This window comes from Microcaecilia unicolor, chromosome 13 (assembly GCF_901765095.1).
Source record: "Microcaecilia unicolor chromosome 13, aMicUni1.1, whole genome shotgun sequence".
Lineage (NCBI taxonomy): Eukaryota > Metazoa > Chordata > Amphibia > Gymnophiona > Siphonopidae > Microcaecilia > Microcaecilia unicolor.
Window position 1 is genome coordinate 52915846 of NC_044043.1, and position 26770 is coordinate 52942615.

The following is a 26770-nucleotide window of genomic DNA, read 5'->3' on the forward strand; positions in this document are numbered from 1 at the left end:
GCACCTATAGGAACAGACTTTGTCTTCAGCCTGCTTATGTGCACCCTGCCAGCCAGTGGCAGACAGACACTACTTCCTCCTAAGGGCTTTGTATTAGAGAGAGTGTAAAGAGTGTAAATGTTTGCAATCTATGAATGCACTGGAAAAATCAAGCAACTAGTACAAATTGGTATAATCTCAAATTATCTAAGTGAGGTGGAGTTCTCTAGGATACAAATTGATAATCTTTGCCACCTAGATTAGGATATAGCAAGCAAAGAAATTATTATAGCTAACAAATCCCCTGGTCTTGATGGTTTTACTGGTGTATTCTATAAGATATTCAAAGCTCGGTTAACATCTTCTTTACAGAAAGTGGATAATTCAAGGTTTTGCTTTTATATCTGTTCAGTTCCTGTCTCAGCTAATGACCTTCATGATAATTACTGTAAGCTCCATATTCTGTGGACACCTGGGGAAGGTGGAATTAGATGCAGTTACCCTTGCAACATCTGTAAGTACTAGTCTAATAATTGAATCTCCATTTTTTTCTTTTTTGTGCATTTTCTCCTGTCAGACTTCTTTTCTTACTGCTGTATATTTGATGCTGCATTATTGTTCCTATCCTTCAATCCTCTCTGAACCCTTTGCCTATTTAGCCCAACCATATCAGCCAGTTCCTTTAGTTGAGAGAGATGGACACAGCTCTTCAAAGAACTATAACCCAGGCCACGTTTTGGCTGGGTAACCCATGCAGTAGGTAGCAGGGCCAGGATTAGAGGGTTGCAACCAGGGCAATTGTTCTCTGATGCTGAAAGAGGCACAGACTGTTGTCAAACTTTGGATCCTCTTTTCAAATTTCTGTCCTGGGCTTCAGTATGTCTAACAGTAGTCCTGGCCAGTACTAATCATCTTCTGTTCTCCCTCCTCCAGCTAGGACTGAATAAAGTACCTCAATGAAGCTACTATGTAGAAATTTAACACAAACCTGGTCAAAATATTTCTTCACTACTACTACTACTACTACTATTAAACATTTCTATAGCGCTACTAGACTTACGCAGCGCTGTACAAATTAACATGAAAAGACAGTCCCTGCTCAACAGCGCTTACAATCTAAATTGGACAGACGAACAGACAGCTAGGGGTGGGGAAATCACTCAACATGTAATTAAACTTTAGTTCATTGCCAGAGAATGTGGTAAAAGGAGTTGGCTTAGAAGGTTTAAAAAAGGTTTGCATAATTTCCTAAAAGAAAAGTCCATAAGCCATTGTTAAGATGAACTTGAGAAAATTCACTGCTTACTTCTAGGATAAGAAGCATAAAATTCGTGACCTGGAATGGCCACTGCTGGAAACAGGATGCTGGTCTTGATGGTCCTGCAGTCTGCCCCATTATGGCAACGCATATGTTATGTTCTTGTGTAAGAGTGCTCCCAGCCCCGCCTGATCTTAACAGAACTCTGATTTTCTGCCAGCTTGAGCAAAACATTTACTGCTAGGCATTCAAAAGGTTACCCTTTTACTTTTCCTACAGAATGTAGCAGGATTAAAACATCAGTCCTTTACTATAGCACTGTATAATAACAGAAGTGAGGAAAATAGCCTGGGAGGAATTGGCCATAAAACTCTCAAAATGTTGAGGTTAATATTGCTTAGCTCTTGCATCTTGGACCGCCTTTCCCTGCCATGTGCTCTTGTGTGGCTGGCTGGCATCTTCACCATTTTAACTTGTGTTTCAGGTAATAGTGGTGACAGGTATTTCTGTGGGAATCGGCTTGTCCTCAGCTTGCGACACTCTTATCTCCCAGGTAGGAGAAGCAACGTAGCTCATGATCTGTGGTGCTTTGAAAATGACTTGGAGGAACCACTCTTTAAAACGGTTTCTCCTGCAGAGTTCTGTAGGGGTACACCTACATTTTTTTATGTTAGCATATTTGTAGGAGTGTATGTGTGTGGGGAGGGGGGGGGGGGTCCTAGAAATCCACTCATCACATCTAAAACTTTTTCTTACATAGGGGTCATTTGCAAACAGTTCACTAAGGCATCCTATTACAAAGGCGCGCTGAAAAATGGCTTGCGGTAGTGTAGGCGTGGGTTTTGGGTGTGCGCCGATCCATTTTTTAGCGTGCCTGTAAAAAAAGGCCTCAAATGGATGTGCGGCAAAATGAAAATTGCCACTTGTCCATTTTGGGTCTGAGACCTTACCGCCAGCCATAGACCTAGCAGTAAAGAATCTGGGTGGTAATGACCTACGCACATCAAATGCCACTTGACGTGTGTCTATTACGCACCAGAAAATAAAAAATGTTTTTCAGACGCGCGTAGCGGACGCACGTTAAAATTAAAATTATCGCAAGGGCCACTCAACCGGGCGGTAACTCCAATTTGGAATGCATTCGGCCCGCGTAGGCGCCTATACTTAATAAAACAGCCCCTAAGTAATTGACTTCCCTGATGCCTTTTCTGATCGTTTTGATGTTTCATTTGTTCTCTTTGGTGATACAATGTGAAGTTAAGGGTGATTTTTATTTTGTTGCTTCATCGTGTTGGAACCACTAAATATGACTAACACAATAAAGTGAGTTTGCACTAGTGTAAAAGTACGCCATTTTTATACTATGTAATGTAAGAATTTGTAGGTAGGAGCTGGAATGGGGTTTGCGTGTGGGATCCAGCAAAATATCTTAGTGTACTTTTTTGGTCCATTTGTTTCTGCAGACTTTTGGAAGTAAGAACCTGAAACTTGTGGGAGTTATTCTGCAGAGGGGGATCCTTATTCAGCTCCTCTTCTGCTTCCCCTGCTGGGCTGTTTTCCTTAACACCGGCCACATCCTCTCACTGTTCAGACAAGACCCGGCAGTGATCAGGTCGACCATGGTTTTCACTTGATTCTTCTGTTCTAGTTTGCTTATTAACAGCTGTCATGCATCAACATACATTATTTACTGCAGGTTGCATTTTATGCAGTGGAAGATATTTATTAATAATGTACATTAATGGGATTAGAGTATGCTAATGTGGTAGAGTACCTCAGAAAATCCAGCTCAGTTGTTTGAATGATGGGTACAGGTTAAGTATTATAATCTATTTGGACTGAGCAGTAAAAATGTAGGGTCCAATATTCATTTTAAAAGTGGGCAGGAAAGGGGTGTTGGAGAGGAGCTGGGAATTATGCGAGTGCCAGGAATATTCATATCTAAGTGACCAAATAGGACCACATAAATAATAGGCATGTGCTAGAACTGAATATTTATTTATTTGTAACATTTGTATCCCGCATTTTCCCACTTATTAGCAGGCTCAATGTGGCTTACAAAATACCGTAGTGGTGAATGTCAAGTACGATAGGTAGTAAACATATACAATTAGAAAAGGGTCAGGTAAGGTAGGGGCAGATGGGTACAATAAGGGACAAGGAAAATACAAGCCAGTACACACATAGCTTCAAAGTAGCAGTCAAAGATATGGTTGAAATCCCCTCCCAACGTGGTCAGACACCCCATCAAACTCCTACCAACCCTCCCTTGCAAACAGATCAGCCCTGCAGGAATCTCCTTCACCCACCAACCTGTAGCCCCCCCCCCCCCCACCGGTCCTATCTTTAGGCTCCTTGGTGGTCCAGTGGGGTAGCTCAGGCAAGAATGATCCCTATTTGCTCCTGCCCCTAGTGGCTCCATCTGTAAAATGTCTGTCAAAAACTCTAGTGGTAGTGTTACAGGACTACCACTAGAGGTCAGCCTTCAATATATGGCAGTACCACAAGACTACTGCTAGAGCTTGTGGTGGCCATTTTATAAATGGAGATGCTAGAGGCAGGAGCGAGTGGGGATCATTCCTGCCCGGACTACCCTACTGGACCATCGGGGAGCCTATGGAATGCCCTGGAGGGCCTACAGATGGGGAAGGATGTTCAGGAGAGGGGTTTTTAGGGGGATTGCCTGCAGGGAGGGGTTCTGTTCACATGGATAGGGTTCAAGATCTGTTCTTAGGAAGGGGTGGTTCATGAAAGAAGATTGGAATTATGGGAAAGAGAATGACTGATCCACTTATGGGGTCCCAGCTGATATACAACTTGGACTTGCATAAGTTTGGGAGGCTACCACATGTCCAGTGAGAGCTGGATATTCAATGCCAAAGCCCAGGCATGGCCCAGCATTAAATATCTGAGGCTAATTTAGCCAGCCATAGTCAGCGCTTAAAAAAAATAAACACTGGCTGCCACTGGCTGATTATTGATAGGGTATTATTTTTCAGCATGTAAACCAAGTCAATTAAATAGGTCAGAGAATCTCCCACAGATCTCCTTATCACAAAAAGCATCTTTCATCACTAACCCCCCCCCCCCCCCCACCAAACATATACAGTGGCAGTGATGATCGCATTTTTTTAAAAACAGTGTCTACAATGTTTAAAAGAATGCGTATATTCAGCACTTCACTACAGATTGGTGGCCACATTGAAAATGCATATACCCCCAATTTCTAACAATGGCGCAAGCTTGAGTGTGCCCAATTTGCATGCACAATGATTGGGCGCTAGTACTCAGTTAATGACACTAATTGGCAACAATTTAAATGTATGCAGGCATCTTGCTAGGTGGTATTCTATAAAGATGCATGCGTAAAGTTTTATGAAAAGAAGGTGTGGCCATGGGTGGGGCATGGGCGGGTCAGGGGTGTTCACTAAAGATCCACGCGCTATTATAGAATTCAGGGGATTCGCGCCTAATTTAGGTATGGGGATTTACACCAGGGTTCAGCTGGTGTAAATTTTGGGCACGGATCCTGGCGCTAACCGTTATTCTATAAGTGGTGCCCAACTTGGAGTGTCATTTATGGAATAGCGATCAGTGCGCATTTTAATTTTTTTTATACCCACATTTGGGCACCATGTAATAAATCTAGTCCATAATGCAGTTCCCACCAGTAGCTGTAAATACAGGGGCCTCCATCTAGATGCCCCAAGGCTGCAGGGTAGGCGCTTGTTCTAGAATGGAACCTGGGTGCTCAGGTTCCATTATAGAATTACTACTACTATTGCTGCTTATCATTTCTATAGCGCTACAAGGCATACGCAGCGCTGTACACCATACACAAAAAAGACAGTCTCTGCTCAAAGAGCTTTCAATCTAGATAAGACAGGCAGACAGACAGAATAATTAAGGGTAAGGGAATAAAGAGGTGAGGATAAAGGACAGCAAGTAAGCAGTGGTTAGGAGTCAAAAGCAGTGGTAAAGAGGTGGGCTTTTCGTTTGGACTTGAAAACGGCCAAAGAGGGGGCTAGACGTACAGGCTCGGGAAGTTTATTCCAGGCGTGAGGTGCAGCAAGATAAAAGGAACGGCGTCTGGAATTAGCAATAGAGGAGAAGGGGACAGATAAGAGAGATTTATCAACAGAATGGAGTACCCAAGGGGGGGGCGTAGGGAGAGACAAGAGTGGAGAGGTACTGGGGAGCGACAGAGTGAATGCACTTATAGGTCAATAAGAGAAGTTTGAATTGAATGCGGAAACGGATAGGGAGCCAGTGAAGTGACTTGAGGAGAGGGCTAATGTGAGCATAGCGACTTTGGCGGAAAATGAGTCGTGCAGCAGAGTTTTGGACTGATTGAAGAGGAGAGAGATGGCTAAGAGGGAGGCCGGTGAGAAGCAGGTTACAATAATCAACACGGGAGGTGATAAGAGTGCGGATAAGGGTTCTGGTAGAGTGTTCAGAGATGAAGGGACGGATTTTGCTGATGTTATAGAGAAAGAAACGACAGGTTTTGGCAATCTGCTGAATGTGAGCAGAGAAGGAGAGAGAGGAGTCAAAGATGACCCCAAGGTTACGAGCAGGTGAGACGGAGAATAAGAGTGCCATCCACAGAAATAGAGAAAGGGGGGAGAATTAGTATGTAAACGTGGTAGAGACATACATAACTTACAGTGTCCTGTAAGTTATGTGCGTAAGTTGAAGCCCTGCCCATGCTCCACCCCCTCTTGCAAATATGTACTATTTAAGTTAAGCAACTATTTTAAAATAGCACTTAGACAACCAGTTAGCACTTACACAGGTATGAACACATATACATGCATAAGTGCTAGTATTCTAACCATTTAAGTGCACAATAAATGGTAGAACCCATTTATGGAATTGCTCTTAAAGTGGCAATATTCAGCCATTATACATATAGCTAAGCGGCCTACTTTTTTTACAGGCCTTAAGTAAATCACTTAAGCTCTATGACTAGTGGATGAATATCGCTGCTATCTGTATAGCTAGTCGTTTAGCCCTTGGTCTATCCTAACTCTGCCTTGATAGACCAGGCAGGGTTGAAGTAATTCATGGAGGGAAATCGGCAGCAAACCTAAGGGTTTCTGATTCTCCTGCTGGTTTGGGGTCTGGAAGTTGCCATGTTAGTTCTTGGTTGTAGTCACATGGCTATAAGTTCTGCTGCCACTGTTACTAGATGTGATGCTAAGCTCTAGTGATACATCACCATCTGCCAGCAGTTGTGCTATGTGCCATTCTAACATGGTTGGGGGAGGGGGGTTGCCCTGGAAGGGGGAAGGCATGTAGAGGCAAGCAGGTTTGGCTTTTTTTTTTTTTTTAAAGCTGAGGCTATAATATATGTATACATGTATATGGTTTTTATTTTCCATTTTTTCCCCCAGACTAACTCAGGTTTATGTGATGATTTTCATTCCTGCTCTTCCGGTAAGTTGATGCTACTGTTCATCTATCTCCCCTTTCTCCACACTGTAATAGAATAGATATGTTGTGTGTCGTTCCTCACTGCAGGGGGCGCTGAGCAGGGGCGACTGCCTCTGGTCTTGTATTTCCAGTGGTCTGCAAACATGCGGTGACCTTCCTTAGGCAGCTCCTACTCCTGTCAGTCACTCCTTCTGACACACATTTCCCATCCACCAGGACGACCCCAGACAAGGCTGTGCATTGATGAACTTACTCCAAACCTTCACATCCTATCCAGTCTCCCCCCAACCCCACCCTTCGTGGCTTTTCTCATCTTTAAGGACCGTCATGTTATATGTACAATAAGCTGTTCAGAAATGGATGCCATAGTGCCAGGAAAGGTGTGATAACTGTGCCACTCACAGCCCTCTAATAACTGCTGTAGTTCAGGTTGTGGTCACAGGTCCTCCCTGTAAGGCACATGTGCAGTTTGAGGCACAGAGGTGAGGAAAATACAGCAATGATTAGATGCCCTTAGATTCAAAACTCTTGGATAGCTCCTTCTGGGAATAAGCAGTGGTCTGTATATCATTGCCTGCCACATTGAGCCTGCCATGAGTGGGAAAGCGTGGGGTACAAATGTAACAAAAATAAAAAATAAAATAAAATAAATCATAGTTCTGACAGTATCCCTGTTCTCAGTTACCTGTTGTTAATCACCTAATTGGTACTAAATGGAGAAGTAAGATTTTATGCTCCTGGATTTTGGTTGCCATTACACTAATAAATTATGAGTATCACCCTTATCCCCCTGTTTACAAAGCCACACGGCAATGCTGACACAGCCCATTTCAATGGGCTGTGTCAGTATTACCGCATGCGGCAGCCGCTAGCATAGCTTTGTAAACGGGGGAGGGGGTTAATAAACTGCCATTAAATCAAGGAAAATTCCATAGACCATTATTAAAATGGACTTGGGGAAAATTCCACTGCCAATGCCGACCCTTCCCCACCGCAGCCAGGTACCTTTGCTGGCGGAAGTCCCCAACCCCCGCCAGCCAAAGTCTTCTTCAGTGCCGTAGGAACGTGCAGGATGTGCATGCAGAATGTCAGGACTCACAGAAACAGATCAGTGAACGCATCGGAGAATGGTGCTGAAGAAGACTTCAGCTGGTGGGGGTTGGGGACCCCCGCCAGCAAAGTTACCTGGTAGGGGGGGATGGTCGGCGTCGGTGGCGGGGGAGTCGAAAGTGGTGGGAGAGGGTTGACGGCTGGGGGAGGCGGGCTAAAATGTCCCCCCCCCCAACTTGGGCTCTGGACCCCCCTCCAGCCAAGGTCTGGCTATGCCCCTGTACCATCATATCCGGTGCTACAAAAAGTTTTCATTTTTGTAGCGCCAGTGTTTGCCCGACAGTAATAGGGCAGTGCCGCGCGCCTCGAAATGGCTGCACGTGGCCAGTTCCTGAAAGACCTACCTTTTACCCGCTGCGGTAAAAGGGGGCCTCAGGGTGCGTCAAAAACACATGCTGACACCAGTGCAGGCCCCCCTTTCGTCACAGCTTGGTAAAAGGGGCCCAGAGTTCTCTGGGCTAAACAGTGTGTAGTGTGGTTAGTGTTTTCACTTGCTGGTGATCGATCTTTTCCCGAAGCCATTAGTAATTCTTCTGTAATGCGGTGATTCTGTTGGTGGATGGTAGTAAGATAAAATGTGTGGAAAAATCTGAGAACAAGACCACTGATGAACTTTGCAAACCAATGGGCCAGAAAACCAGCTGGAGCTTTAATAGAGTTCTCTTTTTTTTGTTTTGTATGATATGTTTTTCTCGTCATTGTACATAACAAATGTATAGTTTTTTTAAATAATTGAAATGCCAGCATGAATGTATTTGCAAGAAAAGTCAGCAAAATGCTGTGACTCATGTTTATATGTATTTGTGTGCTTCATTGAAGGTCACTCATATTATTTAATATTATTTATTGTATTTGTATCCCACGTTTTCCCACCTCTTTGCAGGCTCAATGTGGCTTACAATATATCATGGATACTGGAAATAGAAAAGGATATACATTTGGTTTTACAGAAGGCTTTGGGTTACATGGTCATGAAGTACAAGATATCCTTGAATCATTTGAGTTCTGTTTACAGTATTATCATTTCTTATTGTTTTCATTTTCGTGTCTATATGTGTGTATGAAAGAGTGCGCGAGAGAGAGATACTAATACATACCGTATTTTTCGGACTATAAGACGCACTTTTTTCCCCCAAAATTTGGGAGGAAAATGGGGGGTGCGTCTTATAGTCCGAAGGTAGCGTTTTTGGACCTCCGTTCCGTACTTACAGGATTCCATGTTCCCTGGTGGTCTAGTGACGTCGGGGCAGGAAAGAGCCCCCTCTTTCCTGCCCATCGCGCTGCTCTCCGTGCTTCTCAATGCTTTCTGATGGTCTCGGCGATATTCAAAATGGCCGCCGAGATTCTCGGCGGCCATTTTGAATCTCGCCGAGACCGTCAGAAAGCATTGAGAAGCACGGAGAGCAGCGCGATGGGCAGGAAAGAGGGGGCTCTTTCCTGCCCCGACGTCACTAGACCACCAGGGAACATGGAATCCTGTAAGTACGGGACGGAGGTCTAAAACCCGGACAAGACGCACCGGAGCACCTAGGTTTTAGAGGAGGGAAAGAGGAAAATTTTTTTTTCCTATTTCCCTCCTCTAAAACCTAGGTGCGTCTTATGGTCCGGTGCGTCTTATAGTCCGAAAAATACGGTATTTATGTTAGCTGAATGTTCTAATGCATGCTTATTAGGTGTATCATTAGTATTATGCTAATATCGCTGGTATTTGAATTCCAGTGCAGTTAAATGTGTATATTTTTGATACTGTTTCACGGTAGTTCTATTATTAGGTTTCAGTTTACTGTTTTCAGGTTTACCTCATTTATTGTGTTTATGCTTATTCTTGGTTATTTTACTTCATCTCAGAACTCCCACTCCCAAATTATCACATCACTCATACCTTTACTCACAGAAAGTTATATACCAAATGACTTCATGTCTTTTTATCGCCCCTAAACTACCATTGTTTCCTTCCAAAGTTGCAATGCCTATGTCCCATTAGTACATCCCTAACGACACCTCAACTGCTTCGCTTAACCCTGCATAATATAATCTCTAACTATCTGTAACAAATTGTATTTCCAACATTCAAATCATATTGTAAGCCACACTGAACCTGCAAAAAGGTGGGAAAATGTGGGATACAAATGCAATAAATAAATAAAAAATAAAATTGTTATGCTGTTAACATTATAAGTTTTATGTTAAACTGTACCTACTGTACACCGCCTTGAGTGAATCATTTTATAGAGTCAGTTAATAAATCCAAATATATATATATATATAAGATTGGCCATTATGGTCTGAGCTTGTGGGGACAGGGACAAACTTTGTCTCGTGTCATTCTTTACCGCTGAGCTAGCATTTATTTTCATACAATACAAATGTGGCCCAGCTAATGTCATTTGAATAAAAACATGAATTCAGTTTGTCACAAGTTACTTTTTTGTCTTTCTGGCAGGCAACATTTCTTTACCAGCTAGAGACAAGATACTTAGTGAATCAGGTACAGTCCCCTCCACCTGTTCTTCCTGTACAGATACTGGGATGGCTTCATTGTCTGCTGTGCACTAGGGGTTGTCCTTGTTTCTTTCTCTTGTCACATTCAGAGGAGCAGAACAGCAGGTCTTCCTCCTCTTGACTAACCCTGGAGCTGCCAGGATACATACAAATGTGTGAATTTATCTTGTTGGGCAGACTGGATGGACCGTGCAGGTCTTTTTCTGCTTTCATCTACTATGTTACTATGTATGTTAAAATTTTTAGGACAAGTTCCAGTAGCTGTAACTATTTGATGTTGGCATTTCCTTCAACTAAGGGTTATACAGCTTAAAGCTGCCTTTTCTCACTCTTTTTTTTTTTTCAGCTGTTCGCTATTGGAATAATCTTCCTTCAGAGTTGTGATTAATGAATAATTATTTGTTATTTTGAAAAGCTCTGAAGACTCATCTCTTTTCTAGATTGGGAGGATTGTGATTTTCAGTATGTTTTTACAGCTTAAATGTAATTTCTGATTACATACTGTAAGTACATAAGTAATGCCACACTGGGAAAAGACCAAGGGTCCATCGAGCCCAGCATCCTGTCCACGACAGCGGCCAATCCAGGCCAAGGGCACCTGGCAAGCTTCCCAAACGTACAAACATTCTATACATGTTATTCCTGGAATTGTGGATTTTTCCCCAGTCCATTTAGTAGCGGTTTATGGACTTGTCCTTTAGGAAACCGTCCAACCCCTTTTTAAACTCTGCTAAGCTAACCGCCTTCACCACTTTCTCCGGCAACGGATTCCAGAGTTTAATTATACGTTGGGTGAAGAAAAATTTTCTACGATTTGTTTTAAATTTACTACACTGTAGTTTCATCGCATGCCCCCTAGTCCTAGTATTTTGGAAAGCGTGAACAGACGCTTCACATCCACCTGTTCCACTCCACTCATTATTTTATATACCTCTATCATGTCTCCCCTCAGCCGTCTCTTCTCCATGCTGAATAGCCCTAGCCTCCTTAATCTTTCTTTATAGGGAAGTCGTCCCATCCCCGCTATCATTTTAGTCGCCCTTCGCTGCTGATTGTATCAGTTTCTTATATTAATTAACGTAACTCACCTCGAATCTTGATTAAGAGAGTTAGCGAGTAATAAGCCTTTGACAACATAGCAAATGCAAATGTATAATTGAATGGGTCAATATTCAAAAGAGACTCCTGTCTGGTTAAAGCCCTTTGATCTATTCAGCAGCACTTAACTGAGTAGTACCCTTGAATATCACCACTAACCGGTCATACCCTAGCCAGCTAGGTTAGGGGTGGGCCTGGGGCAACTTACCTGGTTAGTGGCAATATTCAGTCTGTTAACCAGTTAAGTAAGGGGGTGTTTTACTGAGGTGTGCTAGCATTTTTAGTGTGTGATAATGATTGATACGCTAAATGCTAGACACCCATAAGAATAAATGGGCATCTCTATCGTTCAGCGTGTCCTAATTATTAGCGTGCGCTAAAAATGCTAGCGTGCCTTAGTAAAAGACCCCCCCCCCAAGTGAATAAAGTTAGGATAGAAAAACAGCCGCCTTAACTTTTTACACCAATCTGAACATTGGCCGGTGCCTGATTAACGTTCCAATTAGCGGACATACCTAGATATTCAATACTGGTATTGAATATCTGGGATTAGATCAGCCCACGGCTGGTAGCTACCTATCGTCATGACCTGAATATTATCCCTGAGATATTTAACTTCCACATTTTCCATGTATAACTTGAAATGTTTAAAATAAGATGTTTTGGGTTGTGCCTTCTATTTTTGTGGGTTGTGCAGATGTATAACTTATATATTTCCAGAAAATAAGAGTAAACAGCTTAACTCAACAACCAGCAATACTCACAATAATTAATTGGATAACGGTACAACATGCATCCACCTTGCTCAGCGAAATACCAAAATGAGCAAAATGTGGAGAGCATCAGAGTATCAACAGTCTCATGAAGACCTCGGCTAGGTTATGGAGCCTCTTATGGGACATCCCTTTCCAAGCCCTGCAACCTTAGGTCTTAAGGTCTTCAATCATTTACTCTCCAACACTTGCAATCATCTATAACTTTAGAAATCAAATGTATTCGTAATCATTTAAATGAGTCAACCTTACAATGCCTTAAATATCAAAAATGTATCAGAGTTTATCTACATGATAGCAGCCACCATTTGTTGAAAGCTAAGTGCTTCCTTTTTGTTCTTTGATCGCTGTTTGTGTTTTGATGCATTTTTGATGTTTAAGACATTGTAAGGTTGATGCCTTTAAATAACTATGAATAAATTTGGTTTCTAAAGTTATAGATGTTTGCAAGTGTTGGACAATAAATGATTGAGGACATTAAGAACTAAAGGGTCCTTTTACTAAGTTGCACCGAAAAATGGCCTGTGCAGAATGTAATTTTCACTTCTGGGCCTGATTTCTACAACATGGGTAAACAGCACATACATACTTCTTTCGATGTGGATTTTGCTAGAATTTCAAAGCAAAAATCTGTGCATACTTACACTTTGAAAATGACCTTATTTGCACACTTTTATACCTGGTTTTGGGGGTGCACAAAGTTAGTTTAGATGCATACATTGGAATTTTCACAGGTATGTGTGTAAATACAAACCCTGCACCTGCCCCCTGCTGGCTGAAGTTAAAAGAACAAGCGTACACGCAATGTGCATACTTCTTTCAGAATAACAGGGGGAAGGGGTTTTGTAGAAGCCTATTTGGGTAAAGCACTGACACCAGTGGGGGGGGGGGGGGGGGGGGAGAGAATTTCAAACTGTCCACATTTGGACAAAGTCCGTATTAACAAGGGCAGAGAAGTGACACCCCCCTCCCCAATATTATCAATTATGCAACAAGAATAAGGATATAATCCATTCCAATCTACCAGACATTTTAACAAACCCTAATTATCTCTCCACCCCCATGGGAACACTACTTTGTAAAAAAAAAAAAATGTTTAAGTTGTGTGGGATCCAAACAAATATGTTGAACATCACGGTACTTAACCAGGCACCTGCTTGGACACCTAAGCAAAAAAAAAAGAAAAGAAAAAGAGGCTTCTGCTGTAAAAGCCCAGTTTTTTTTTTAACCGAAGGAACCCTTCCCTACACATTTGTGTGTCCTGTGCCACATCAAGAAAAACTTGAATGGGCTGACCACAAAATGAAACATTCTTTTTCCAAAAGTTACATTTTCTCCCCTATAGATGAGAAGGAAATGACATCCTGAGAAGTTTCTAAAAATGCTGTCAAATCAAGGGAATCGACATCAGCCACCCTTTTGGCCACCTTCACAGCTTCAACTCGGGACTTCCCAAAATAGTAACAATTATGTATAATTATTTCATCAGAATTTTCCAAAAGCAATACTTCTCAATAAAATCTCTGGAGACAAAAGAAAGGAAAATTCAAGAAACACAATGTTTTTGTTTACAAGCATGTTTTCCAACAATCCCATTTGCCTGTGGATAACTAAACTATCCTTAATAGCTGATACACTAGCAGCTTGCAAATTAACATTCTCAAAGTAAGAACATCTGTTATCAACTTCCATCAACTTCTCCATAGTTGTTGTGAGAAATCACAAAGCTGTGAAATAGATGAGTTGAGCAAGCCCTCAATTCTAGTCACAACCCCCCAAATATAGAGGAGGGGGATAGGTTCCACAGTCATTCCAGAAAAAGGGGGAAAAGAAACAGCTTCAGATATTGGATTTGTTATATCTTGGGTGAGTGTAGAAGGCTTAGTCATAGGTGAAGAAGACACCACCTCCAAGGAGGACAAATTTTCATGAGAAAACACTCCAACAGAGGGAACTAAGGAAGAAATAGGCAGGGGCGGCTCCTGCAGTGCCCTGAAGGGGCTCCAAAGAGGTCTGGCATGGCCCTTTGAGCACGCCTCTTCGGCCATGCCCCTGTTGCTGTGCACCCCAAGGCCTACTTCATTTTGAGTTCTTCCAGCGACTCTAGATGATGTCAGATGCTGCTGTCACCTTTCTCCTTCTCACACCACATGCATGTTCCTAGCAGCTAGTAATTCACTTCTCTGTCCCAACTCCACCACAGGCAAACTTTAATTCCCACTGCAGCTCCTTGTGAACCTGGGCAAGCCACTTAACCCTCCATTGCCCCAGGTACAAATAATACTTAGATTGTGAGCCCATTTGGGACAGAAAGTACTTGTACGAATATTTGTGTCTGTAAACCGCATAGTCACATGCCGTAAATACATCTTCAGGAGGGTGTAGGGTGTAGGGTATCTGGGGTGGGTTGAGGGTATGTTTTGGGCATAGTCTTTGATGTGGGAAGAGGAGCGCAGCATTGGCCTCTTTTTAAGAAGGGCTGTGGGAGCAGAATAGTGCAATTTGTGAGGTCAATCACAAATAACATTATTCCTTTACCATAGGAGTCACTAACCTGTGGTATTGCATGTATTTTATCACAGCTTAGCAACTTCCCATCTAAATGCGGCTAAAAGCAGGTACTTTGTGGGACATGAAATGCACATTCAATCATATTGGGGGGGGGGGAGAAGGTAATTTTCAGCTCAGTTTACATTTCTAGTCATGGACTGCCCTGGCTTCCTGTTCAAATGTGTAGCATTTCACTACCTTTTAACACAATGCATGGGCAGAGATTCCCTAAAATGTGTTTTGTTGTATAAATGAGAATAAGTAGAAATAATGAGGGAAATTTATGCTGTGAAATTCAGGGAAAATGTTTCTGGAAGCAAACCTGCTGTCTCTCTTCTAATGCTTGTTTATTTTAGGGAATAATCTGGCCTCAGATCATCACCGGCTTTGTAGCCAACATCATGAATGCCGTTGTGAACTATGTCCTCTTGTATCAGCTGCAGCTGGGAGTGGTGTGAGTACAACCAGACTTTATTGGGGGTGATGTTCAAGAACTGCACATTGGCATGAAACCCATGCATACTTTTATACCCCTAGGGTTTGTTCCAATTCTCAAAGTAAAAATACGCGCCTACGTTCCTTTTAAAACTTGCTGCGGTACAAAAAAAAAATGCATGGGCATACTGCTTTTCCTGAGAGTAGATGTTTCATGGAAAATAATGCGTGCAAATTAGAACTTGCAGTATACAGATACAATTCTTCTCCTCTACCCTAAACAGCCCTGAGAACACAGCAGTACTTTCAGCAGCGTTGAGGGAGGGCAGATTTTGGACAGTCCTTTCATTCCTGTAATTGAATTTGACTATTGTTCTCATGCAATAAAACGCTCAGGCCCTGATGCGCTAAAATAAACCAGAGGCCATTAGTGCCATACTACCGTCCGCATTTACCTGCACAGAATGTTCAGAGGCCCACGGGAACAAACGAGCGAGCAGATGAACAACGCAAGTAGCATGCTAATATGGTCAAGCTCATGTAAATGAGCTCATTATGTATTCCTTGCCCGAAACAAAACTGCCTTTCCGCTGCAAAAAATAATGCCAGGTCGGAGCAGGCGTTACGGTGTTGGAAAAGAGGATTTTTTATGATTCGGTTTTGATTGATTTTGGAAGCAGAAGGAAGCCAGTGCAAGCCCTTAAGCGCTGGTTGTGAGAAACAGCAGATCCAAATGAAAGCACCCATTGGCGTCTATTTCCTGGCTGCATCTAAATTTAAAGCAGCCATGCTAAAAAAAATTTTTAAACACCCAAAGTGAAAACACACATTGGCGTCTGTTTCTTGTGTCTAAATATAAGCGTCCAAGCTAAAAAAAAAAAAAAAAGCATATATTTAGGCCGCAGAAAACAAATGCCAATGTGTGCTTCACGTTTGGGTTTTACCAGGCACAGGAGCAGAGTTTACCGTGGAACTCTTCTGCACATGCATCAAACACAATCCTCCCTCCGAACTCCTTAACTCTCAATGCTGTGAGTGCATCTCATTAGCATTAAGCATTAGGACGTTGTTCTGCGCTGTTCTGGTGGAATTTTTATGGCACTAAAAGTAAACTACATATTAATTCATACTACTTAGAATCAAAGTTTGAAAGGCCAGATTTGTAAAAAAAAAAACCAGTGCTTTCAAATGTTTCCGGAATTTCAAATAATGTCTACTGGTCCTAAGTGAGAAAGGTAACCCATTTCGTATTGATGTCATTTGATATTGTAAAGATGCAGAATGATGTTTACTTGACTTTAGCTTTGTTGCTTCCGGAAAACATAATAATATTTGGTCCCTAGTATGTATGCAGACAGTATGTCTATTTTAAATTTTACATAATGCTTTGTTGGCAATTGGTGCATAGCTATCAATTTCAGAGTGATAGATTCAAACATCATTGCTCCCAGCACGAGATGGGCAGCTGCATTCTGGACCTCACTGAAAAATAGGATTATAATAATCAAGACCATTTCAAACTAGAGACGGAAGGACTGAGTGAAAGTCCTGAAGATAGAGTATAACAGTCGTCTGAGCAGGCATAACTTTAAAAAGGCATACTTAACTGTCTTCTTTACACCATTGCAAAAGAATAATGGACCTCTGCTAATAAGGTCTTACCAGTCTCCACCTCTTCCCCCCATAGTAAAGGAGGCAGAATTCAGGGGAGGTTGTTATGACTAATACAGATCATCTTAGAGCCTTGTGGTAGAGCCCCTAGCTCTCCTATCTCACTCCGTCCCTTGCCTTCTATTCCCTTCTCTTTCACCCACTCAAGAAGGTATGATTAATATGAGATAGCGTGGCTGAAGCCACTCCACCCAAGCAGGCTTTAATTTTCCCCAATGCAGCCACCACCATCTTGGTACACTCAAACCAATGTAATTGACATGGTGACAAGCTCTGCCTACTGGCTTCAGGCCAGATAATGGGCCAAGCACACTCCTGCCATCTCCTCTTAAACCTCCTTGCACCCACCCACCCATTATTACACTGCTACCCTTTGTAGTCACCATCCTCTTCTCACTTATCTCCTTGACAACCCTCATGGTCTCTCCCACATGGCTCCACCATGCTCGGTATCCTCCCTTCTTGCAACCTTGTAGCCCAGTAACTCCTCTCTTTTTCTCTACTGTGTGGTCCACTGGTAAAATAGGGACTGCAAGTGTAAATTTATGGGCAATGACGTTCAACTAGAAGATGTGCATGTGCATTTTGAACCAATTATAGTGCTCTTCAGCGCTGAATCAGGTAAACCATGATATAGCACATTACAATAATCCAGAATAGGACAAATAATGGCATATTATATTGTTATAAAACCCTCACACTCTTTTAAGCCATAAAGAAGGTGCAATGTTAAAAAAACAGAATGAATCATACTCCTTGTATGAGCTCACATATCTGAGTGTCAATTACACTGAGATAACAAATCTCTGACCAATTTGGTATCATTAAACGCTTCCGCCGTTGCTGCCCTGTACAAATGATTAGATTGCTCTCCTCCTGCTCCCTCCCCACACACCTCTACATGGATTCTGATGCTTCTTCTTTGTCCCAATAAGGAGTATCTAATACCATTTACAGGTGTGGTGGAGTTGAGTAAAGCTTCCAGATTTCTAGTGGGTGCATCTAGGACACTTATGTGCTCCTCGTGTTACAATTAATGAGCATGAAGTTCATTTGGAGGGAAGGGGACTATTGATTAGTGGACTGTCCCCATGGAAAATTACAGTAAAATACTCTTAAAATATATCTGAACGCACATTCTTAGGACAAAATATTTCTAAACCCGCTACACCAGTGAATGGCATTAGGCCTGGCGGACATGTCCTACATACAAGAGACTTAGGAACTTATTTTCAAAGCAGATAGACTTACAAAGTTACATATCTGCTTTGAAAATGAGCCTCTTAATGATATACCTAAAACATTTATATTTATTTATTTTATTTTTGTTACATTTGTACCCCGCACTTTCCCACTCATGGCAGGCTTAATGCGGCTTATATAAGCAAATACAATCCTATCCTAAGCATGTATGGGAGTCTCTGGATTTATTTTCTGGCTGTGTTATTCTATTTTCTTCTGTGTAGTCTACTTTACTCTCCCTCCTTTATTTCTTTTCTTTGGAGTAGTTACATTAGTGCTTGCTATTTCTGCTCTCTTCCCTCTTTTCTTCTCTTTCTCCTTGCAGATGTTATAGCCAATCCTGTTGGAGTAGCAAGCAGGTCCCTGGAGTAGCCTAGAGGCCAGTGGAGTGCACTGTAGAGAAGGGGATCCAGGCCCATATAACATTCTGTTACACTTGTGATGGAAAGAGTGAGCCCTCTCAAACCCACCAAAAACCTACTGTACCCACATATAGGTGACCCCTGCAGCCATAAGGGCTATTGTAGTGGTGTACAGTTGGTACAGTAGGTTTCTGGTGGGTTTTGAAGGACTCACCATACAATATAAGGGAGTAACAGAGATGTGTACCTGGGACCTTTTATGTGAAGTTCACTGCAGCCTAGGGTGCCCCACTGCTCTGCTGGGATGTCTGTGTAGCCAATCTACTAAGAATGTTGGCTCCTCCTACAACCCAATGACTCGATTTTGTGCGTTTTTCACTTGGATTTTTTTTTTTTCAAAAATGGACCAAAAAGATAAACACACAGAGCACAAAAACATGAAGCATGTGGCCATTTTCAGAAAAAATATAGACATTTTGCTGTTTCAAAAATGGTTATATTCACCACTTGGATTCTGGATGTTTTGAGCAAAACATCCAAAGTCAGACTTAGAAGTCATATTGAAAATGCCCTGACATATAACTTTGTAAGTCTATGTGCTTTGAAATGAGCACCTATGGATAATAATTTTATTAGTAGTAGTATTAGGGCTGCAGGAAGATTAAACATTGTAATCTCAATTAATCACATGATTAAAGTTATAGACAGGTTGTAAGGTTCTCTAATTTTAACAATTTTTGTCTACAACACATTTAGGGGTAAATCCTATATATACACATTTAGGGATAAATCCTATATATGACGCTGAATAAAATCAGTGCCAAAAAAATATGCTGCGTTCTATTTTATAAGCTATGCTTAAAAGTTAGACATGGTTTATAGAATAGTGTTTAAGCATAGGGGGTTTCACCTATGTTCAGGCGCATCCATTTGCACCAAGGAAACTGTGGTGCAGATGCCGGCAGCTAAATTTAGGCGCATTGCCCCAATTGCGCATGTAACCTAAATCCACACCATACTCTGCCCTGAACCACCTGTGACCTTTCCACTGCTGTGCTCCCCTTTTCTGGGGCACAAGTAAAATTTAGGCGTAGATCACATATCTAAATTTACGCACATACATCATAATTGATTCCAATTCGTGCCAATAATTGCTTGTAAAAAAGTCAATTATTGGCGCTAAGATGTGTTGTCAATTTGGGTACGTGCCCAGATTTGCAAGCATATCTCAAGGCGTGTTTGATAGAATTAGGGGGTTAATTCACAAAGAAAAGTAATCAAGCCCAATTTTTTCCCACTTCTTTTTTTTTTTTTTTACAGAGGATCTGCTTGGGCTAATACCATTTCCCAGTCCTCTCAGGCCCTTCTTCTGTTTATATATATTCGAGTAAGAAAACTCCATGTTGAGACCTGGGGAGGTACAGTAACACTCATTCTTATATACTCTGTCACTTTTGGTTACAATCTATATTTCTGTAAAGCATGAATTTGGATCTTTTGCTGCTCTGTGTAGGATGCCTAGTCCTCACTAGTGGAAAGGAGATTGCCTTGTCTCTCAGATTGCATTATAATTTCATTCTGCTGACTGCTGTGTTCCACACCTGTGATCAGGGCCACCGAGAGACACAGCCGGGGCCCAGGAGGACTGCCCCCCCCCCACCTGGGCTGCTGCGGCACCACGGCGCCCCACACATGCCACCGCCCCTGCCCCTTACCTTCCTGTGTCTGCTCCTCCCTCGGTCTGTTGTCTCCTGTTCCTTTGTGCTCGGACCCAGGTTATCACATTAACACAATCATCTGAGTCCTGGCACACAGGAGCAGGACAGAGACAGACCCGGAAGCAGGCAGGAAGAAAGAAGCTTCTGTTCCCTTGAAACTTTGCTGGTGCCGCCCCCCCCCCCCCTTTGGAGGCCAGGCCCGGGGAATCCTTGTCCCCTCCCCCCCCCCCCCCCCCCCCCCCCCCCCCCCCCCCCCCCCCAGCGGCCCTGCCTATGATATAATACTAAACACTTTGTTTGAGGTCACGATGATTGGAACATGGGGTTTTCTGCATTGTAATACTAATATAATCAGGGGAAGTTGGAATCCTGTTTTTAGTGTATTAACTATCTATACTGGAAGGCTGCACTCTTGGGAAGAAAGAATGCAAGGCTGCAGCACCCCTAATTTCAACACCTTAAAACATAAGGATCTTTTGCACATATTTATCATGCACAGGCCAGAAAAAAATAGACAGTTATGTGAAACCATAATGGAGTAAATTCTATAAATAGCGCCCCTATTTGGCCGCCAAAAAAAATATGCACTAAGCATCATTTTATTCTGCGCTCAAAGTTGGGTACCCTTTATAGAACAGCAGTTACCACCAGTTACCACCAGGGTCCGTGCCCAGTTTTAAGCATGAAGATTTACACCAACTGATACCTGGTGTCAATTCTCGTGCCTAAATTAGGCGCGGATATGCCTTATTCTATAACATCGCACCCAAATTCTACAAAGGCCCTTGACCCGCCCATGTTCACGGCCCCTTTTTGGATCCATGCATAAAATTTAGATGTGCATCTTTATAGAATACCGACTTCAAAGATGCATGCGCAAATTCAAATTAGGGCCAGTTAGTGCCAATAATTGATTAGCACCCAATTATTAGTGCTAATTGGCTCATTCAATTAAATTTGCATGCACAATTTTTGCGAACCATATACGGAATTAGGGGGAATATTTCTACGCAGACAGCTGAGACTTTAAGAATCTTTCTGACAACAGTATGCAAGTGTGTGTAACACATGTGTGGGAGGTAGCATTTAAACACCATGGTCAGCATTGACTCAAATGTTGACCACGGTGTTTAAATTTATACTCAGATATTCAATGTCAGGCCATACCTGGATACCGCTTAAGTGATGAATATTGACTTAAGTGGTTATGTGTTCGCCGGCTCAAAAGTAACTAGATAGTCAAAGCTAGGACAGGGCCTGGCTTTGAATACCCAGGAATAACTTCATCAGCAGTGAGCAAAATGCTTGTGTTCAGTGGCTAAATATTGACCCCAGTAATCTTAGCATTGGGACATTGATGTAATGATTTGCTATTTCCCCTGCTGTTTAAACATTTGGACTATTATAGGTGACATACCTGGATACCAGCATGGAATGCCTGGGTATAATAAGGTGGCTGCCAGAAATTATCTGTGGTGATTGAATGACGATTGAATTTGTGGGTGTTTATTGATGGCATGGCTGGCTATTATAGTTGTTTACAATATAATGTTTATTGCTTTATATGTTTTATGCTTATGTGTGTTTGTTTGCAATCTGCCCTGGGTAATAAATGAAATGAAATATTCTGTTCCACTACCAGATTAACTATCCAGATACGCATTTTGCGGCCTTAACTTATTCAGATGATTATCTGTGTATTGGTGGAACCTGAATAACTTTCAGCTCTGTCTTGGCTCTGCCTCCTGGCTGCCCCAGTACTATCTGGGTAGTGTTGGGGTGACCAGTAAAGATTTTATCTGAATAATGCCACTAAAAATCAGTGGCTGGCCCCAGTGAGCAGCACTTATCTGAGTAGAAGTGCTCTTACCCAAATAAGTCCTACTAAATATCGGGCCTATGTTGTTCACAGAAATGGGGAGCATGGCTCACCCTTCTGTTGTGTTCTCCAGAAATTATTCTTGTTTGTTTTTCTCCACACAGGATGGTCATGGGAATGCCTTCAAGAATGGGGTTCTTACATAGGATTGGCTGTTCCTAGTATGCTAATGCTGTGCATTGAATGGTGGACCTATGAGATTGGAACGTTCCTTACAGGTTAGTCATGTAGAAATACTAAAGGACCTTTTCAAAAAAATGCAAACTTTTGGCTTTATAGGTGACTGGGAGGCAATTCTATCAGCACCCCAAATTTCAGGCTTGCAGTGCTTCAGGTGCCCCAAAATTTGCAATGAGAGCTTGAGATATGATGCTACGATTGCAGGTGCTGCGTATCTCTATGGGGGAGGGGTAGAATAAATTATTTGTTTTAATTTTTGTTACATTTGTACCCTGTGCTTTCCCACTCATGGCAGGCTCAATGCGGCTTACATATTATATACAGGTACTTATTTGTACCTGGGGCAATGGAGGGTTAAGTGACTTGCCCAGAGTCACAAGGAGCTACCTGTGCCTGAAGTGGGAATCAAACTCAGTTCCCCAGTTCCCCAGGACCAAAGTCCACCACCCTAACCACTAGGCCACTCCTCCACTCAATAAAATGTTACAATTAAAATGTTATTTGAGTTGAAATAAAATATTTTATATATTATATTTCTCTATAGGAACAGAATATGTTACAGTTCTAATATAATATTTAAGAATAGAGGGAATTGCTCAGAGCATGTGGTCGCAACATGTGCTGTATTTCTAAGTTTTAAGATATATTTTGATTCTATTCTCCACCAATTACCTAAAAGGTAATAAGATTTACAATTGCAAGAAAAAGAGGGAATTAAATATTATATTTGTGAAATTACATTAACCTGCACTGCAAGACTTAAAAGCATGTGCTCAGAACAGAAAAGACCATATATTTAGCTTCAAAAGGGTTTATTTACAATACAGGTAATGTAATCATGTTACAAGCGAGAGGTATCTTTTAGAAGGATCTTGGTACAGGAGAAATTTGCTTAAACAAGATAACAGTTCTGAATTATAAATTAAGCTGCATAACTCACATTGATGGAGGCTGCTATGGAGAGTGATTATCTAGTCAGCAATGGGTGAGGGGAAGACATTCTTAGGTTTGAAAGCATCATACTGCCCATATGAGTTTGTCAAGGCAAGATGTTAACTACTCTATTTATGTTGCCAGTGTTTAATCATGAAGTGGAACCTGCCCAGAATGCCAGATAACAACTCTGGCCTCCTTGTTGGGCAAATTGGATGGACCAACCAGGTCTTTATCTGCTGACATTTACTATGTAAGCGGGTATCTCCATTTAGGCACCCTGATGCCATGTGGTGAGGTCTTATCCTATAATGGGTATTCTGGGTGCCCAGAATACTAGCATAGTATGGTATGGCCTGCCTCACATTTACAAGCCTGCAGTTCAAAAACGTAAGCAGAGAGCAGATTTTGGGTGGGCCTAAGGGGGAAATGTTTGGGCATGAAATGTCCTCCACCCCTACCCCCTTGAGGTGTGCCCTGCCCCACTCAACTTTTAACAGAAACTAAGTACCTGAGCTGGTGGGGATCTCCAAGTCCCTTCAGCTGAAGATCTCCATGAAGACGCTCAGAAACTCCTGTGCATAACTCAGCAGTTGGCAGTTTATATTTGGTGGTGGCACTTATTCATATAATTTTATACAAATGACTTTATCTGTATAACATTATAGAATTGGTGGTTCTTTAAATATTTGACCCTTAGAGTTTTACAAATGAATACGTTCCTGTGGAGAGCTCCACTGTCTTGCATGACATTGTCTGCAGGCTGCCCAAGGGTTTCCCACAAACAGCTGAGTACTGTCTCTCATGATATAAAGGATGGTACCTCACTGATCTCTTTGTGGCCTTTTGGTGAATATCAAATGTAAAATTTGAGTTGTGAGTTGAAGGTAGTCCATTTTGGGTCTTTCAGTTGAGCTTGAGAAGCTGTACAATGTAGGAGTATCAGTGTCCTGCTACTCGATCCACTGGGGATGTGATGCCACTATAATCATAACAAAGCAAGAAGATTAAATCTCCTATTAAAAAAGAAACATTTGAGGCTCACATGAGAGGCTTGTGAAGCAAACTGAATGTGAGCTGGTGGCCTATGGAAGGCACCTTGACACGGTGCTTTATACTTTATTTATTGAAAGCTCTGGGGAAAACAAGGAGGACAGAAATTTCTGGAGCATGCTGTTTTCAAGAAAGTATGTGGCTGTTTCTGAATTTGTGAAATGTAAACAATCTGCTGTACTATTTTTCAGGTTTAATCAGTGTGGTGGAGCTGGGAGCACAGTCTGTAATCTATCAAGTGGTCGGCATGATATATATGGTAAGAGGGTTTTATTGAGGGATCACCTTCACCCTATGAACTGATCTCTGCTCCCCTGAGGGACCAGGCTGTAAAGACTGCCCAAAATCATCTTGTAAGGATCTCCTTACTGATACTATCTGTACAAGGAAGGATCCCCTTACTGATATGGTCTTGCAAAGATCCCCTTAATGATACCATCTGTACAAGGATTCCATTACTGATATCATCTGTGACAAGAAGGATCACCTTACTGATAACATCTGTGCAAAGATCCCCTTACTGATCACAACTGTGAAAGGAAGGATCCTCTTACTGATATGATTAATGCAAAGATCCCCTTACTGATGACATCTGTTCAAAGATCCCCTTACTCATAACATCTGTGCAAGAAAGAATTCCCTTATTGATTACATCTGTTAAAGAAAGGATCCCCTTATTGATATGATCTCCTTAATAATAGCATTAGTGCAAAGATCCCTTAGTGATACTGTCAGTACTAGGAGAGATATCTGGATAGACTCGAATACTATGACCAAGGAAATGTGTTAAGCTCTCCTTAAAATAACCAAATAATACCAAATCTCTGACTAAGGAGGCCACCATAATAGCTCTGTAAGTGGTCTCTTGAGTAGTGATCTCAAACAGAGCAGTTAAATTCACATTTCGAACTAAATCCACTGTACGTCCCTACATATTCTTAACTATAACCGAAATATAACGCAATTTAACTATCAGGGGAAGAGAAGCAGGGTCTAAATCAGGGGTTCTAAACTCAGTCCTGAGAACACACCCAGCCAGGCAGATTTTCAGGATATCCACAATGAATATTAGGGATGGGCTGTTGTTTGCAATGACATAGGAAATGTCAACAACTTATGCCATATTGTTGCAAGTCGTTAAATGAAAATGAGCTGAAAAACACCTATTATGTTTTTTCATTCTCCGCTAATAGTACACACTATTCCTCGGATTCTATATATGGCGATTAGAGTTCTGCGTGCAAATCCGCATGCATAGCTGATTTGTGCATGGCACTTAATTGGTTAATAAGGCAATCAGCGCTGATAATTGGATGCTAACAAGCAATTATGAGTACTAATTGGCACTAATTATGTGCATAGCTTGCTAGGCATATTCTAATCGGTCTGCGAGGCTCTCAGAAGGGGACATGGCCGTGGGAGGAGCATGGGTGGATCATGGGCACTCTTAAAATTTGCACTCAGTGTTATAGAAATATGCCCGATCTGTGACTAAATTAGTTGTGCACTTTTACACCAGGTTTTAGTTGGCATAAATGGCCATGACTAAATTTAGTCGCAGGAACAGACGCTACACATATTCTATAAACTGCGCCTAACTTTAGGCAAGGTTTATAGAACAGCGCTAAGTGGGTGGTTTTTTTTTTTCAGTGCCAATTTCTGCAGTGCTGTATATAGAATCTAATCCTATTTGCACAGAGAGCACACTATTTGGGAAGAGGGTGCACCCTTCCTCTGGAGCGTGTGCTCTAAAAAAGAATGCACAACAAAGCGTGCACGTGTGATGTTTCACACATGCATGCACTCTTGGAACGATATGCAAGTGCAGAGTAATAGAGGTGGACCAAAATCCTCCAGAAGCCAGTTGTGGATGTAAAATGTTTATTAAACAAAGCACCTCACATAAAGAGGTCCCAACAAGTGACTGTGTTTCTCTGGGGTCACATACACTTGTTTTTCTCGCCTCTCCACTTTTCTCCACTGTTGCTTGTGGCCTGCTCTTAGCTGGTCTCAGAGAAAACCAGATTATAAAAGAAGCCAGGGGGAGGGGGCCAGAGAAGCAGTGCAAACAAACACCGTCAGAAAGAAAAAAAAACTAAATTAAAATACCGGATGGGAGGGGGGAAGAAGGAAAACACCAAGGCCTCCACCTCCTCCTCTTCCTGACAAGAAACGATATGGCACAAACATTTTCTGGCTGTCCATCTCTAATGAATATGTATGAGATGAATTTTTATGTGCTACCTCCATTGTATGCAAATCTATCTTATACATATTCATTGTGGGTAACCTGAAAACCTAACTGGCTAGGTGTACTGCTCTAGATGTAAAATATTAATCATATATTGTTTCAATATTTGCTTTGCAGAACTCAAATTACAGAAAGTTCTAAACTCAAAATAACTGAGCATAGAACATTCTCCAATTTTTCTAACTTGATCTCTAATATTAGTTTACCCTTGTCCAATGAGGTGTTTGCAGCCTCTAGTACCTCTGTTCTCCTACCCTGATCTACCAGCCTCTGACATTGATTATACAACTCCATCCCCAATTCAGATAATTTATGAACTGCCTCTCCTGAAAATTTGCAG

The 26770-nt window shown here is 41.9% G+C and overlaps 1 protein-coding gene across 1 annotated transcript in view; it reads left to right on the forward strand.

Annotated features, from left to right (window-relative positions):
- The window catches only part of LOC115482533 (multidrug and toxin extrusion protein 2-like), a 45962-nt gene that overhangs the window by 3958 nt on the left and 15234 nt on the right, over nucleotides 1-26770 (forward strand). Inside the window, exons 2-10 of the mRNA XM_030222396.1 lie at nucleotides 392-493; nucleotides 1722-1790; nucleotides 2701-2849; nucleotides 6634-6676; nucleotides 10227-10271; nucleotides 15063-15160; nucleotides 19737-19834; nucleotides 22118-22231; nucleotides 24371-24438. Of these exons, the coding sequence (XP_030078256.1) occupies nucleotides 392-493; nucleotides 1722-1790; nucleotides 2701-2849; nucleotides 6634-6676; nucleotides 10227-10271; nucleotides 15063-15160; nucleotides 19737-19834; nucleotides 22118-22231; nucleotides 24371-24438 (786 nt within the window). The remainder of the gene's footprint in view (nucleotides 1-391; nucleotides 494-1721; nucleotides 1791-2700; nucleotides 2850-6633; nucleotides 6677-10226; nucleotides 10272-15062; nucleotides 15161-19736; nucleotides 19835-22117; nucleotides 22232-24370; nucleotides 24439-26770) is intronic.